This window comes from Esox lucius, chromosome 11, assembly GCF_011004845.1.
Source record: "Esox lucius isolate fEsoLuc1 chromosome 11, fEsoLuc1.pri, whole genome shotgun sequence".
In the NCBI taxonomy this organism is placed as follows: domain Eukaryota; kingdom Metazoa; phylum Chordata; class Actinopteri; order Esociformes; family Esocidae; genus Esox; species Esox lucius.
This window is the reverse complement of record NC_047579.1, coordinates 46,261,696-46,278,320: the sequence shown is the minus strand read 5'-3', so window position 1 is coordinate 46,278,320 and position 16,625 is coordinate 46,261,696. Positions and strand designations below refer to the sequence as shown.

The 16,625-nt window shown below is 43.5% G+C and overlaps 1 protein-coding gene across 5 annotated transcripts in view; it reads right to left on the bottom strand.

Moving 5' to 3' along the window:
- Positions 1–3: 3 nt before the first annotated feature.
- Positions 4–16,625, bottom strand: part of mrtfbb (myocardin related transcription factor Bb) — a 47,226-nt gene continuing 30,604 nt past the window's right edge. For all 5 annotated transcript variants that reach the window (XM_020050930.2, XM_020050929.2, XM_020050932.2 and 2 more), the window contains 12 exons: positions 13,164–13,219; positions 12,971–13,046; positions 12,227–12,379; positions 11,243–11,445; positions 10,781–10,927; positions 9,403–9,650; positions 8,970–9,096; positions 7,469–8,326; positions 6,274–6,441; positions 6,047–6,157; positions 5,884–5,944; positions 4–5,783 (listed from right to left, as the gene is read on the bottom strand). In XM_020050930.2, the coding sequence (XP_019906489.2) occupies positions 5,275–5,783; positions 5,884–5,944; positions 6,047–6,157; positions 6,274–6,441; positions 7,469–8,326; positions 8,970–9,096; positions 9,403–9,650; positions 10,781–10,927; positions 11,243–11,445; positions 12,227–12,379; positions 12,971–13,046; positions 13,164–13,219 (2,717 nt within the window). In that variant the 3' untranslated portion in view covers positions 4–5,274. The remainder of the gene's footprint in view (positions 5,784–5,883; positions 5,945–6,046; positions 6,158–6,273; positions 6,442–7,468; positions 8,327–8,969; positions 9,097–9,402; positions 9,651–10,780; positions 10,928–11,242; positions 11,446–12,226; positions 12,380–12,970; positions 13,047–13,163; positions 13,220–16,625) is intronic.

Here is a 16,625-nt window from a genome sequence, read left to right as displayed (position 1 = left end):
GGGTTATGATTCGTTTTATTGGTTTTAGTGACCATAGAGAGTCAGGACACATTAAAGCAGGGCAATGGACAATGAGGGAAATGGACAATGAAAAGTGGTCAGTTTTACTCCCACCTGTCTTTTAACGATAGCAGTGTCTATACTATAAGAACTGCGGTTGGATTGGATCCTCTACATTTTATGTGTAGATTTAATTGTTCTGACAACAACTTTACCTGTGTAATTTTTCTACATTAATATTTATTTTCATTGTTCTGATGAGCATGTGTATAGTATTCCTGTATAGTATTCCAAATGAACACTAAAGCTGCTTGTTACTTATCAAAGCCTACTCTTGTAGTGGTGTGAAACTTCTTGCTAAACAAAATATGTATTTAAATTTCCAATTTGATGATCAAGTTGTTTTATTGACCATAAAAAACTGAATGACTTTCACAAACAACCTACAGTGCCATTAAAAGGTATTTGCCCCTATCCTGATTTCCTCGTTTGGCATATTTGTCACACTGAATGGTTTCAGATCCTAATACAAAATGTAACATAATACGAAGAGAACCCAAGCAAACACAACATTCTGTGTTTTTGAAGGTGAAAAAGTAATCCAACGCCAACTGGCCCTTTAGTGAAAAAGTAACGGGCCCCATTGTTACTCATTCAACCCATGTCGATTGATCATTGGATTAGATTAGAGCGCACACACCCAAGCTTGATTACTGCCAACCCTGTTCAATCTAAGCATGAGTTATATGGAACCCCACCATCGATGTGAAGTAGGCTACAACTTTTCTCAACATGCAGCACATCCTGCCGCAATCAAAATAAATTCCGTAAAGATGACGGGATTCCAGCGAACCAACTACCAGTGAGCAAAAATTGCTCCAAGGATGCAGCTACGACTCATCCAGGAAGTAAAAAAAAAACACCCGGGGCAACATCTAGGGAACTGCAGGCCTCTCTAGCCTCAGCTGAAGTCAGTGTTCATGATTCAACAGACACAAAGGCCAAAATTGAAAGACACAAAGCCAAAATTGGAATTCATGGGAGAACCCCTAAGACAAACATCTGGTTTTGTCTCACATTTGCGAAAAAGCCCATTGATGACTTCCAAGTCAATGTTCTGGGACAGTGTTCTGTGGACACACATCAAAAGGGGCACTTTCTGTTATATCTGGCTTAACGCAAACACAGCATTTCACAATAAGAACATCATCCCAACAGTCAAACATGGTGGTGGTAGTTTGGTGTGGGGATGCTTTGCTGCCTCAGGGCCAGGACGACTTGCCGTCATTGAAGGAACCGTGAATTCTACTCAATACCAAAAAAATCTAAAGGAGATTGTCTGGTCACCCGTCTGGGATCTGAAGCTGAAGTGTAATAGGGCTATGTAGCAGGACAATGATCCTGAACACAAGTCCACTTCAGAATGGCTCAAAAGAAACAAAAGGAATGTTTAGGAGAGGCCTAGTTGAAGTTCTAACTTGAACCCCACCGATATGCTTTGGCATGACCATAAATAAGCAATTCATGCTCAAAAACCCTCCAATGTTGCTGAATTACAGCAATTCTGCAAAGAAGAGTGGGCCAACATTTCTCCACAGCAATGTGAAAGACTGATCACCAGTTATAGGAAGCATTTTGTTGCCTTTACCACTAAGGGTGGAGCAAGTTCAGGGGGACAATCACTTTTTCAGGGACAGTTGGCGATAACCGTTTTCCTTTAAATACAGTTGTCATTTCCACACTGAATATTTTTGCTTACTTGGGTAATCTTTGTTTTATTACATTTTGTATGAAGATCTGATACCATTCAGTGCCACAAATATGCAATAATAGAGGAAATCAGGAAGTGGGCAAGTACCTTTTCACAGCACTGTATATTATATTTTTTATGACACAGGCTGTATATACACAAAAACATTATTGGTATACAATACACATACTGTATACAGTAAAAAATAGCTCAGATGTGCTACATTTGTATAAAATGCATGACAAAAATATATATATTCACAATGTGCAAAATGCACAGCATACTATGAATCAATACATCAAGGGGGCTATACTAATGTAGATTAGTGCAAATAAAATTACTTCTGATTCTGGCTGATTGTCCCTTTCTTTAGTTGGAAAACATAATTTTTCAGTGGGCGACCTGCCTCATTTTACTACTGAATGTATGAATGCTTGGACAAAACCAAAGATTTACTCAAAGAAGACCAGGTACATAACATTTTGTGCTTTTGTCATTGCTTTTGTTTTTCTTAAACAGATGCCTGACATTGTTCTATTCTTAAACAGTTTCAAAGTAATTATCTTTGGTAGGAGACGATTTATCAAAAACTGAAATGATATATACCTTCAGCACTTTCTGCCATGTATTTCCCAGAAAGTATTATACTGTGATTGGTGCGTCAATGCTTCCACAAAACAAATGCTTTTTCCCTCTGATATTTTTCTGAACGAATACTCCATTTGAAAAGCTTATTGTGTTAAATTGCTTTTTAATACAGACCACATGGAGAATTCAATAATAGAATATTAATTTGTATATGAATAAGTGCTAAAATAGAAAGTCTGCATTTTTCCAAGTTTCACCATCATATAAAATGTAATAAAATAAATCTGTCTCACATGTTACGTTTAACCACGAAAAAGCAAACTAAACTCATTTTATTATGGTGAATAATATTCCAAAAAAAGAATGATATTAAACATTGAACATCTAGTAAAATCAAGCATGTCAGCTGGTTGTACTCTTCTGGCCAATGGTCTGGTGTTTTCAGGTAGGAAATGGAGCATGTCAAACAGACCGAGAGATTAGCCTTTTAGATCAGCTGTGACAAGATTTTGAGGTATTTCCTCGCGAGACTCCCGAGAGATAGATAGGCTAGAAATGTTTGTGAACAATCTTTTTTTGTGAAGCTTGTATGCACTTTTACCTTCCTGTTACACATAACAGGCTTCCATTTCTTCTGTAAGAAGGGATTTAGGGGTGATTTATGATATAATCACCAAACCTGGTACATTCAAACATATTTGTCAACTTTATAACATTTGTTATGTAGAAGGCACTTATTATACTGGCTTTCCTTTAATTCAACCTAATGAGATGGGGGCACTACTAAATTGCTAGTAGGTTTCTGAGTTTCTAATGATAGTTAAACTTTGCACAGATCAGATTGTATTTGAAAAGCCAAGTCAATCCCTGTATGTAAAGTCCTCTAGTTAACTTGTTTATATTTAAATTATTAAGAGTTAATACCCTTCAATTCCCTTGTCATTTATTTTTTACCAGTAGTCGAAACAGTAATGCATTTTCGACTTTGTTGGATTGCTATAATAATGTATGATTTTAACCAAAAATAAAATGTGTCTGGCATAGACAGTTTAAAACTGGGAGTGAGGAGTGAAAACTAAGGCTATTACAACAATCTGGATTGAGTTAGTGTTGGTAGTAATGGTACATTTGGATTGGGTACTGCTTTGTTTTGAAAGCCTGCCTCTATTGATGTGATATGAGTGGAATTTCAACCCAACATGACCTGCTGGGCTAAGGCTCCATGAATAGAGGCACAAACTAGCACAGAATTATATAAGAATTATGCTTACACAAAAAGAGACTGTAAAAGAGACGTTAACCTGTAGGACTATGGCCAAAAATATTGATAATCTGCTCACAAAATCACAATCACCTTGGAAAACCTCACCCATCATTGACTTTGACTCTCTTGCTTGTCAAACTGAATGATGTCAATTTCTCTGTTCTCAGTATGTCAGCCAACTAAGATCAGGCGGTATATTGAAGAGAGCCATGTAAATGCTTAGGGGAATTTACTGCTTGTATTTCTGGCGGCTCCTCTAGTCAAAACAAACAAAAGTGATATGCAAAACAGATGCAGACCAGCTCTTTCTCTCCTGTGCACTGCACGCCACACAAAATTCAGCTGATCTGTACATTGGGATAAATACACTCCAGACTTGACAAAAGGTTTGAGAGAGACACCATTGTTCAAAGGCTCTTTTGTCAGTGATATAAAGGCCATAGGCCTAGGCGTGGCAAGCTACAGCAGTGTTATCTAAAGCAGTTTCCCTGTGAACACTAAGGCAGCTTATAGCACGTTTCAGTTTGATAAACTACCACTGGCCCTTCTCTTTCCACAGAAGGATAGCATAAGAACAACAGCCGCCAACAATGTGATGTCTCTTAACTTCTAATTTACAATTACTCAGAGCGACAGGTCTCTAAGGAATAGATTTCTGATTGGGCCAAAATTTGCAGCATGAGGGCAGTCGCTGCAAACACAAAAACATTGCCTTAAAAGTTAAATTGCACAAGTGCAGATCTTCCTGTTAAAAATTCCTGTTAACAATTCACTTTAACTAGTTGTCTGCTTCATTTTTGTGACAAAAATACCAATTGTCCCTCTGTTACTCTGTGCAAAATCTGTAGTTTAATTAAGTGAAAGCCATATAATCGCAAAGTATTTTCCAAATGGTCATATAAATAAGGCTGTATGTGTAGTCTTTAACCCTCTGTGTTCCATTGATATGAGGCAATGAATGGGGCATAGGGGCAATGAGAAAAGCAGTGGGAGTCAAGTCAAAGCCATAATGCTAAGCTAATACCACCTTACAATCGGTTATACACACAGGACTCTAACACAGCTGCCTTATGGATGTTGGTAGCAGGCACACTGAAACAGAAGTAGGCAGTCCTATAATATACATTGTTTGCGTTGTCTATCAAATTTATCACCAAAGAGTGATGCATTTGTGATTGTTCTGCGATGTCAGTGTGTGACACAGTCAGCACCAGGCATTAAGTCCTCTAACACCAGGGTCAACATCTGTTTCCACTAGAAAGTTTTCATCCTCAGCAGGCTTCACATTTCCTGATCCCACTCCTCATCTACTGTAACGCCATTTCAGAAGACACCCTCCCTCAGACCTGATCCACCTCCCTCAGACCTGATCCACTTCTGAAAGAGACCACAGTGGGAGATCAACATGCTGTTACTGTTAATCTACACCAGGGCCAGCCCAGCTGGTGCTTTGCCCTCCTCAGAATGAGTGGCCAGCTTGAGGGATGTTACCTCAGAGGGAAACAACCATACTGTCCAACCTTGAGCTGCTCGGAACTTTGCACTCAACTGAACACAAAGACTCCCAGCCTACAGCACTGCACCCTCCTCTCGAAGACCGGGCCCTCTATCTCATCAGTGTGTGTGTGTCTCTCTGAACAGTCCTGTTTTTTGGGGGCTCATGTTGCCTGCCTCAGTCCCAGTGTAGCTGCAGGTCATGTGAGTCCAGGAAGTCAGAGGAGAAGACCCCGGTAGATGGGGGAAGGCCCAGTGGGTTGAGACCACCTGCCGGCCCAGGCATGGTCAGGTCCAGCCACTCCATGTTCTCTAAGTTGGCGTTTTCCAGGTGGAAGCCGGGGGAGGGTCCACTGACACTGTTGAACCCCGTGGTGTTTGGGTCCATGTCCATGGGGGAGTGCTCCAGCAACTGGCTGTGCAGCTCCTCCATCAGCCTCAGCGTCCGGGGCTCTGTCCCTCCCCCCAGTGTGCCTTCCAGGAAGGCCTCCAGCTGGTTATCTGTGGCCAGGGCTGTCAGGCTTGATGGGGCCTGAGGGTTCAGGGTGGGGCCCGGCTGCCGGGCCACCTGGATCTGGGGTGGGGGACGGGAGTGCACGGTGTTGATGGGTAGGGTGGTTACACTGGCGGTAACAGGAAGCAGCTTGTCTGGAAAGGGAGGGTCCTGTCTTATGAAGGGGGAGATCTCTATAGAGACAAGATGGAAGATTAATGATTAGATTAATGAACAGGAAGGGACTGATTCAACAGAGAGGAGGAGACAACTATAGTCAAGTATTTTCCTCACCTCCACTCTCAATCAGCACGTCAAACAGGTCGTCCATGTGCTGGCTGGTTGCCGTGGGCACCTGCATAGGTAACGTAGGCCAGTCAATACCTGCTTTAATGACTAACAGACCCAGCGAGTCAATCCAGTTTGATTTAGTAGTGTATTATAATAGCTTCATTACCTTTGCTGTCTTTTGCATGCTGCGGGTCTGTTTGATGGCGTCTTCATAACGAGGCGGGTCCTTACTCTTCGGGATGTGGTTTGAGAAGGTGGGCTGGCAAGGAGAAGTGGACTGGTGGCCAGGAAAAAAAGACCTTGTAACCCTGATAAGCTCTGAACAGCCTAAAGGTTAACACACTCAACACAACTGAATGCATGCAGATGTGCAGCGTATACACAATACACTACCTTGTTTGTGGGGCCATTGGGGTCTGCTTGTTCGGTTTTGGCCCTGGATGGGGACCTTCTACCTGGGGAGGTATTCAGGAAACACTGGGGTTCCTCTGCCTGGCCTGCACCTGCTCTGAACTGGAACTCAGAACCTGAGGTGGACGAGCTGCATGGTGGGACTGTTGCCTGTGTAGGAATGACCAATTGTTAACACTGGGCTACACATTCAGATGAATAGTGTTGATGACTGCAGTTAACCACTATTTATCTGGCACACAGTGGTTAGTCAGGGTAAACACTGGTCAGGCGTGAGTAGTGCTCCTGTCATTATGTGGTGGTGCACATTCACTAGGGACACAACAGAAGCGATGGTCTGTGGGAAATTCGCTCTGCGCTAAATGTGTTCCAAAACTGTTAATATAACTTTTTCGCGCTGCATGCTATTGCTAACTTGTCTTCTGTGCTCGCCTAGTGCCGTCCTCTGCCAACATGGGTTCATATGGTATTTGAACATTCTGTTAATTTGCGTTTGCTTGAGCAAGCCTTGAGTACCAGGTGGGCAGTGTGTGCACTTTTAAGTCTATTCGGTTGGTTGAATTACGCCAGGTAAGCTTAATCGAGTGCAGTTTATCGAAAAACAAAGTTCATTGAACCCATTCCTGGTCTTCTAGAAACTAGAACAGACCGCATAGTCTAGTGTGCTGTCTGCCTTGCTGTCAGTCAGCACCTGCTTCTGTTACCGGCCCTCCTTTTGATGTGATTAGGAGAAGAATTCATCACCCTGGCCTGATATTACCTTGGCAACACTCTAGATGAATCACCCAGAGAGGAGCATGTTAAATGAGCCGGAGAGAAAGAGAGACTTGTTGCTTTCAAAACATGGCTAATGCCCTGAGAAGTGTGATTAGGCTGACCCATCACAATAGAATGCAACCAGGGATTTATGAAGTGTGCTGGAAATGTTGTTATCCCAGAAAAAGGGCACAAAAACAGGATGTGCAATTTATTTACCAGACGAATTCCTCCACAGACAACTATGTCCCTAGTAATGGGTTAGTGTAGGAATCCAGCCCATGAAGAGTACTGTAACCTAATGCACTGAGGCACTTCAACACAGCTGGGTAAAACAGTAGGCTCTGCCAGTAAGTTGGAAGATATCCCACTATAAACATGGGACTGGTATCAAGCATATAAGTAAAGCATATATTCTCACCTGTGGCATGGGTTGTGTCTGGGATGTGTGTTGCTGTTGGGTTACGGGGGCCTCTGTTTTCTGGTTGAGGACTGGAGCAGTGCAGGTGACAGAGGTCTGGAGGACCGGCTGTCTGACCTGAAGCGTGGCGTTTTTGTTGGCCGGCTGGATGGTGGCAGTGTTGATGGGTAGGGACACGGGCAGCAGGATCTGTGTCCCAGATTGGCCTGACACCAGGGCCGGGGGCTGTCTGAGGACCTGAGGCACCTGCTGGCGGCTGACAAAGAACTGGGCATGCTCCTTGGCCGGTGCGGCATCTTCTTGTTTCACGTCGACAGAAAGACCCAGCGGCCTACGTGTGGCCAGGCAGGTTGAAGCAGCCACGCCCTCTTCCTTGACCTGGGTCAGGGCCAGGGAAGGAGGGCTGGGCTGACCCCTCTTCTCCACCTCCAGCTGCATCTTCAGCTCCTCCACCAACCGCTGCTCCTGCTCCAGCTTCCTCATCAGCTCCTCGATCTGACGCTCCTTCTCGTGCAGCCGCTGGTCCTTCTCTAATGTCCCGGTCTCCATCGGGCCGTCCTCCGTGTGACCCCTGTGCGGAAATGACCTGGAGGGAGGCGGCCGAGCTGGCGACAGAGCCCCGGGCATCCCGCTCTCCTCCGTGCCCAGGCTAGAAACGTCAGAGGATGCGGGGGACACAGGGGGGGTGGAGCTCATGCTCTCAGGCTGGGGGGCCCTAGTGGAGCTGGTGACCTCCATGGCAGAGGCAGGGTGGCTGCTGGGAGTCTCCTGATAGGGCTTTAGTCTCTCTATCAGGTCAGTCTTGGTGCCAGAAACCGGCAGACCTCGCAGCTTCAGCTCCATCTTCAGCTCGGCAACCTAAAGGGCCAATGAGAATGAATGATCGTGAGTCATCGTGACACAATCACATTTTTTATTCCCACGTAGAAGTTTTTCTCAGGTGCATTTTTCAATTGTTGGTGTCTGTGGTTCCTATTTGTTGATAATCGTATGTGCGCACCAATCAGACAGGGACGTCATGCTGAATGATACATAGCCAGACCACTTGTCAAAAGTGACTAAACGGGGTTGGGATCATTTCAACCTGCGTAGTGTCTTAGTCCTTGTCTGGTTATGAGATTCTGCGGTGGAACACTTAAACTGCATACATTTTAGAATTGTTTCACAGTTAGGTTGATTGCATTTAGTTAGCTTAATTTTTTCCGGAGCTGTATATATGCACACACACACATATACAGTTGCACAGGTTACTGGTTTATAATAATGTTTAATTATTACGGTTACCTGTTATAATTACACAGGTTACTGGTTTAAAATAGCTAGAAGACATCTCAGGAGTTTGTGGTACATGGCCAATATATAACAACTAAGGTTATCCAGGCACTCTGTGTTGTGCAAATGAACAACCCAAAGCCATGGCATACCACACCTCTTTGTGCCTTATTGCTTAATATCAGAAGATATGTGTGGACTGGCATGATATGTACGGCCTGAGCATCACCTTCATTTCGTCCAGGTTGGGAAGTAGAACACCAGGTTTGCGGATGGATCGAATGGGGGCAGCACCGGGAGGAGAGACCACGGTGGCACTGGACAGATTTGGACAGCTGTTTTGACCCTCAATCGACCTGTAGGAGTAAAGAAAAAGGGAGGACGGTTTAATGTTTGGTTAGGACAAAGAATTTCCTGGATTTCTCATCATTCACAATCAGCAGCCCCTATTTGGACAATGTCTAAGACACAAAAGTTTCACTGGAAACGGATGTGGCCGATTACATCACTAATCTTATTGGTGTAAACGTATTCTTTTAGGTAAAAATAGTAATCCCATTGTTCAAGGGAGAGAGAATGTGTTTACGTAATCTGCAGTTAATGATAGCTCAACAAACAGCTATCAGTCAGTATTACACAGCAGTCCGGACAGTGAGACATACTTGAGAGGGGCAGGTAGGATAGCCTGGTAGTTATAGTGTTGCTGCTGCTGGCTTAGTATCTGCAGATGGAGGAACTGTTGCTGCTGCTGTAGTAGCCTGGCATAGGTTGAATCCATGGGGGCCTCGTTAGGTTCCTGTTTCTGGTCTGGGGGAATGTATTGGTGATACTTGAGCTTCTTCACCCGCGGCTTGAGATCCTTATTTTTTTTGCTGCGGTTCTTGTCACTGGGTGTCTTTGGCTGGCTTTGCTGCATGTGGAAGAAAGGAACAATTATAACCTACTGGATACTATGGGCATGGCTGTAAATCTTTGATCCAAAGCAAGTTCTGTACAAGATAACGTTATGAACTCTCTTCCAGTATTGTAAGGCTCATTTCCCACTGTAGTTCCAAATGAATAGGTGGGCCCTTGTTGTTACATCCAGGGTGAAAGGCAGGATGGGGAACTGAAATGTGGAAACGGATGTGTGGTGACCCTTATTGTTCCACATCTCGGAATTACAGGATACACATTAAAATGGCTTGGCAACTTAGGTAGGTCCCAGCCGTAACAATATCATAACACTAATTCAAGGTGGTTTATGCCAACGCACAGCCTGTAATCTGTTCCTGCCTAGTCCTGTCCTACAACACAGGAGAGGCAGAGCACAGAAAATATTCAGCATATGCTTTGAGGGAAAAGGATTACGATAAATTCCCAAGTTATTGCTTTACTCCCGTCTTTTGCTTCCATCCTCTGTGACTCGAACGCAAAGAGTGGGGCATGCCATTTAACCTTAATTGAAGACTGAGCACGGCTGGCAGTTTTTAAGTCCCAGGATTCGTGATGAAACTCCTCCGGGCCTTGTTGTGCTTTGAACTGCATTTGACTTAGCTGAAGCGTCACCTTTGGCCTGCCTCTGCCTGCACTGACAGGCTCTTTCACTGTGACAGAACACAGCCCAAGCGTTTGGGCTCCCTTGACATTTTATCTCTGATTACATTTCTAAAGGAAGCAGCATTAAAAAACAATAAGTGTCAGATATCAGAGGTGACTTTCACATTTGGCTGAGTATAAAAACAGTTTGCAGGAAAAGCTAACGGACGAAAAAGGAACCAAAATATATTTTTTGCTCAAGTAAATGTGATTATCACATACAAAATCTCTCAAGCTAACCTTCAATGCTGCTTATCAGACTTCAAGTCAGGTAAATTAATTGCTGAATAAGATTGTGAAGTGAATGGTATAAACAGAGAGCCCAATACTAAATTTAGACGTAATGTTTGTATTTAAAGCAAATATGTGTGTTTCTTTGTTTTACCATCCATTTGCCTCAACCTAAAATACTTTCCACCTTTTCCTGAAATGACAATACTTTCTTTACAACTTGAGGCTCACCTTCACTAACGTTGGCCCCACCTTTGGAGAGACAACAGAGGTGATTTGTTGAGGTGTGTTCACTAGGTGATTGTTCTGATGCTCATTGGTGGAGACTTGAGAGAAGTTGAGGAAGTCTGTGTTGGACTGGGATGTAGGTGGGCAGTGCTGAGATAAGGAGACAGACAGAAACCATATGGCCTATTCAATAAGGAGGGAAACAGAGGCCTGTAAATCCACCTCAGAGCAACTGGAAAAAGACTTCAGATAACAAAAGACGGATGCCTTCTCACATAAAAAAACAGATGATCCAAGCAATATTTTCAAGCTGCTTGTTGTATGATCTACAACAAGCAGGTGCACTGTGTGAGTAATCAGGCCCAAAATGTAGAATCATAAAATATTTACGCCGTTAGTTATACACTAACAACAAAATGTAACATGGCTTTTCATAGGGAGGAGAGACATGAGGAGTTGACCAACCTGAATGGTGATGGAGCTGGAGGGCGGGGAGTTGGAAGGGCCAGCTGGGGCCTCGCTACCCCTGGGGGTTAGGGGGGAGAGGGCAGAGGAGCTCTGGGACTCCTGGCTGGCTGGCTGCTCTGGGGAAAGGGCGTCACTGCTGTCCTCGTCAAAGTTGTACACGTCCAGCGTAGCTGTCTTTGTGTCCGCGTCTGACTCGCCATCTAAAGGGTCAGTACCGTGAGACGTGTACCAGCACAGCTTATTAAACACAAGCAGACCAAACATGCAGCCAGTGCTCCGACAGTACTGTGTTAGTCTCTCGTAAAACGAGACTATACAAAATATACAGGGACTTGTTATCAAATTAGTTACTTTGCCTGGAGAAAATCACTCAAAAAGATAACACTTTGTTTGGATGCTCTGCTGATCTACAGCTGAGGCCTCCAAACATTTATAAATATGAACAACTTTAAACATGTACTGGGACTTTCTATTTTTTAAGCATTGAAATAGGCAAACTTGTCTCTTAGTGGGGCCTTTTGTCATGATATACTTCTGCCCTTTCAATACCAATAGAAAATAATAGATACAAGTGACTGATTTAGTCATGATATACTTCTGCCAGGCAATCTACCGCACACAACCACACACATTCATTTCCAGACCGTGGTCAGGTTTGGCTTCTAAGCAGATGATCGATAAACCAGGTTGGGCTAACGTCAGAGTTGCATTGATTAGAATGTGGTTGGGAGCCTGCAGTGTCCGATAGTGATACTTGTGTGATTTAGGAGTTTCCAAAGGACTACTGTTTCCAATGTGCTACTGTTAGACTGCTGACTACAGGCTATTAGTAAAATGATAACTAATTATGTAGTAACCCTAACCTTTAGTGTAGAAAGCAGTAGCTCGTAGACAGATAACCATGGCATCAACAAACGTGCATCATTCTGTACAGGTGATCACGAGGACTCTCAAAATAACGTTCTAAAACCAAATGTTTACCGGTTACAGGGCTGGGTTCCACTGGCAGAATATTCTTGACCACCAACTCCATGGGGCCGGGCCGTTGGGCCAGCTTCTCATTCAGGTCAATAGCCAGCCTGGCCCTCTTCAGTTTCATCTGAGTAGCCTGCAGTGAGGGCTCTGCGTGAGTCTCTGTGTGACAGATAACATCTCATCAGTATCTGCTGGTCTACCTTGAATTCAAACCAGTTCTCCTACTACTGCTCTACTAATACTGTTCTACTGTACTACTCCTACTGTACTACTAATTCTAATACTGTACTAATGTACTAACCACTAATACTACTACTGCGACTACTGTACGAGTACTACTACTAATGTACCAATAGCACGCTAATATTGGACAACTTTTCAATTACTGTACAATTACTACAGAACTACTACTGTCCTACTATTGTTCTGCTACTGCTGTTTTACTACTATTGTATTCCGGTTCTACTACTGTTCTACTACTGTAGTGTCTTCAGGTGGTTAACATGAGATTATATCCATCCCTATATGTAGGAGAATGGATAAGACAAAGTCTTACAAATATTTGTAAATTGAAATATTTACAAAAAGATATTTACATTTTATACACTTTTGTTCTGTCAGCATCTCGACTGTGAAAGTTATGTTGGGAAGTTCAACAGACATTTCCTAAATGTGGGAGGCTAAGCATGCTTCTTATCTGTCTTATCAACCAGCTGTCATTACGCACACAGGACATTGCAGTGTGGTTACCTTGGAGAATGTGCATCCGGACCAGCTCTGAGCGTTCAGGCCTGCTGCGGATCTTATGCTTTAAGAAGTTCTCAGTCTGGGAAAAAAGAAAACAGTGCATTCAATCAGGACAGTATGAAACCACATGCACGTGGTAGTGTAAGTGAATAATCAGGAACCGTAGTGTCAGTTAGAGGTGTTCGTGAAGTCTTACTCTGGACCTCTCTAGGCTGCGGATTTGCTCATGGAAAGCAGCAGGGCATTTCAGTGCTATATGAAGGAAAGATAAATTAATATAACTTCACAGAGGAAGAAAACACGAAATCAAGGAAATCAAGACGGACATAAATCCACATTAAGAAAGCAATTAATATAGTAATAATAAAAATTATAAGGCAGTGTTGAATTAAAAATTGCAAGAGGCAAATGCAGCTGCACTGTATATTACAGTAAAAATATATTTGGAAGGGGATGAAATAAATCAAGCAGATTAAATAGCACAGCCAAAGAGGTAAATCTTACTTGAAAATGTCAACAGTTTCTGGGGCCCTAACCCGGGGACCTGTGTAACTGTGTGTGTGTGTGTGTGTGTGTGTGTGTGTGTGCATCTGCATCATTCTCAGGGGGGGATGGGGGTACACCCCCCCCCCCCCACCCCCGATGTTCGTTGAAAGCAAACACAGAGCTATGCACTTTTTATGTGCTGTTCTATACCATGAGACCCCATTGCAGGAATAGATGTGAACTGGCAGGGAATGTCAGTAGTGTTTATCTGACTGTCTTATACACTCACCTAGAGGATTATTAGGAACACCATACTAATACTGTGTTTGACACCCTTTCTCCTTCAGAACTGCCTTAATTCTACGTGGCATTGATTCAACAAGATGCTGAAAGCATTATTTAGAAATGTTGGCCCATATTGATAGGATAGCATCTTGCAATTCCACCACATCCCAAAGATGCTCTATTGGGTTGAGATCTGGTGACTGTGGGGGCCATTTCAGTACAGTGAACTCATTGTCATGTTCAAGAAACCAATTTGAAATGATTTGAGCTGGAAGTAGCCATCAGAGGATGGGTACATGGTGGTCATAAAGGGATGGACATGGTCAGAAACAATGCTCAGGTAGGCCATGGCATTTAAACAATGCCCAATTGGCACTAAGGGGCCTAAAGTGTGCCAAGAAAACATCCCCCACACCATTACACCACCATCACCAGCCTGCACAGTGGTAACAAGGCATAATTCTGACTCTACCATCTGAATGTCTCAACAGAAATTGAGACTCATCAGACCAGGCAACATTCTTCCAGTCTTCAACTGTCCAATTTTGGTGAGCTTGTGCAAATTGTAGCCTCTTTTTCCTATTTGTAGTGGAGATGAGTGGTACCCGGTGGGGTCTTCTGCTGTTGTAGCCCATCCGCCTCAAGGTTGTGCGTGTTGTGGCTTCACAAATGCTTTGTTGCATACCTCGGTTGTAACGAGTGGTTACTTCAGTCCAAGTTGCTCTTCTTTCAGCTTGAATCAGTCGGCCCATTCTCCTCTGACCTCTAGCATCAACAAGGCATTTTTGCCCACAGGACTGCTGCATACTGGATGTTTTTCCCTTTTCACACCATTCTTTGTAAACCCTAGAAATGGTTGGTTGTGACAATCCCAGTAACTGAGCAGATTGTGAAATAATCAGAGGGGCCGTCTGGCACCAACAACCATGCCATGCACAAAATTGCTTAAATCAGCTTTCTTTCCCATTCTGACATTCAGTTTGGAGTTCAGGAGATTGTCTTGACCAGGACCACAACCCCTAAATGCATTGAAGCAACTGCCATGTGATTGGTTGATTAGATAATTGCATTAATGAGAAATTGAAACCTAATCCTTTAGGTGAGTGTTTAACATATGTCAAAGTGTGTAGAATTATTAATTATTTCATTCCCCCATTGTGTGACTGACTGTTTTGACACTGTGTCAAGTGAACTGATACCTCCACCAGTTAACTTGTCATTTTTGTCGATACATTGTTTGAGCTAGTAATCAATATTTCTTAATGAAAATGGCCTATGGTCCAGCCTCTGAATAAGTAAGATAACTTTGTATCCCGCCCCCCACCCATTTAAAACTACAATGGTTTCTACAGTTACATTTTTTTTTACAGAACTTGTCCAGCAGCACTTTGAACTGGTTTCCAGTGTGGCTTGGAAACTATTGTATTTCTCTATGAAATATCTTCTCAACCCTGTTAAAGTAGGAGCAAAACTCCTAAAACTATTGCTAATGGAAACCCAAATCAGCAAGTATGCTAGGCTCCATTCATTCTGGTAAAACACAAATGTAAGCAGTTCATTAGATAACAATAATTTAACCAATGAGGGATTTGATGTAGCAACCTCTCATTTACTAGTCAGACACTGTAAACCAGGGGTGTCAAACCGGTTCCACGGAGGGCAGAGTGTTCTGCAGGTAATTGGTTTTTCCCCGTTCAGACCTAAACAACCAGGTGAGGGTATCAACTAACCAATAAGTGACCTAATTAATCAATCAAGTTCAAGGTGAGAGCGAAAACCTGCAGACACTCGGCCCTCCACGGAACCGGTTTGACAGCCCTGCTGTAAACACTAGGCCATAACTAAACCTTTTCTTTTTAGAAGCATTCGTATGCTAAAGCTATCATACAGACAGGCGTATTCCTGATGCTGCATATAAAAATGCTAATCTGTCACTGGTGGAGCATAAAGCTCAGCATAATTTGGAGTTTAAAGGATACTGCCTTGGGTTGTTCACCATGCAAAACAACTCACAGAGCAGGTACCTGCTTAGTTCTAAGAAGGTTAGGCATTGTTTGACACAAAAGACAAGGGGAGTGGTATTTCATCAAAAGATTTCAAGTTGGAGTTGGTTCTCTGACTGATACATGCTGAATTTCAATTGGGTTTGACTTGTTTCATCTGCAGGTAGAAATTGTAATTATTATTCACTTAATAATTGGGGTAAGACCTACCAGTATTTGATGACAAGCTGACCACAGTGAGGAAGAGATATTTTGCATTATTTGTTTTTTGGAAAAGAGGATGACTGATAATTCACAATAGCTGACAGCAGTAGGACAGGAAGTCTCCAATGCTCCACGTACCCAAGTAGTGAGACACAGCAAGGCTGGGACTTTGATCTCATCAGACACTCATACTGCTGTTTTCACGGCACTGTTACTCACATTAGTCACCTCTAGCTAACACAAGCACTGTTTGACACACACACCAGGTGTTCACAGGGGGAATGAGTAAGACTAATAACAGCAACGCTAAGCATTCCTGAGCGTCACCCAAGCACTGGTCTGCATATCCACTGTAGGTCCTCGACCTGGGAGATCCAGGGCCATTCAATGAGTGGCTGGGAGGTTCCTGTACTGTGTAAGCTGTACTAGGGCCACAGTGGGAGTTACGGACCCCCAGCACGGGTCCAGTCATTGACTCATTCAGCTCTGTGGAGCCTAATAAGAGGAGCTTAGAGCCCACATGAAAGAGAGCGTCTTTGGATGGGACAGGACACACTACCAGCACTGACAGGGCTCTGGTCTGGGGCTCCCACGGCTCCAGCCACAGATCACTCAGCTACTCCACTGTTCTCCCTCTGTGGGTGTCTGTCTGCTGTCTTCTCAGCGTGTCTGTGTTCTGT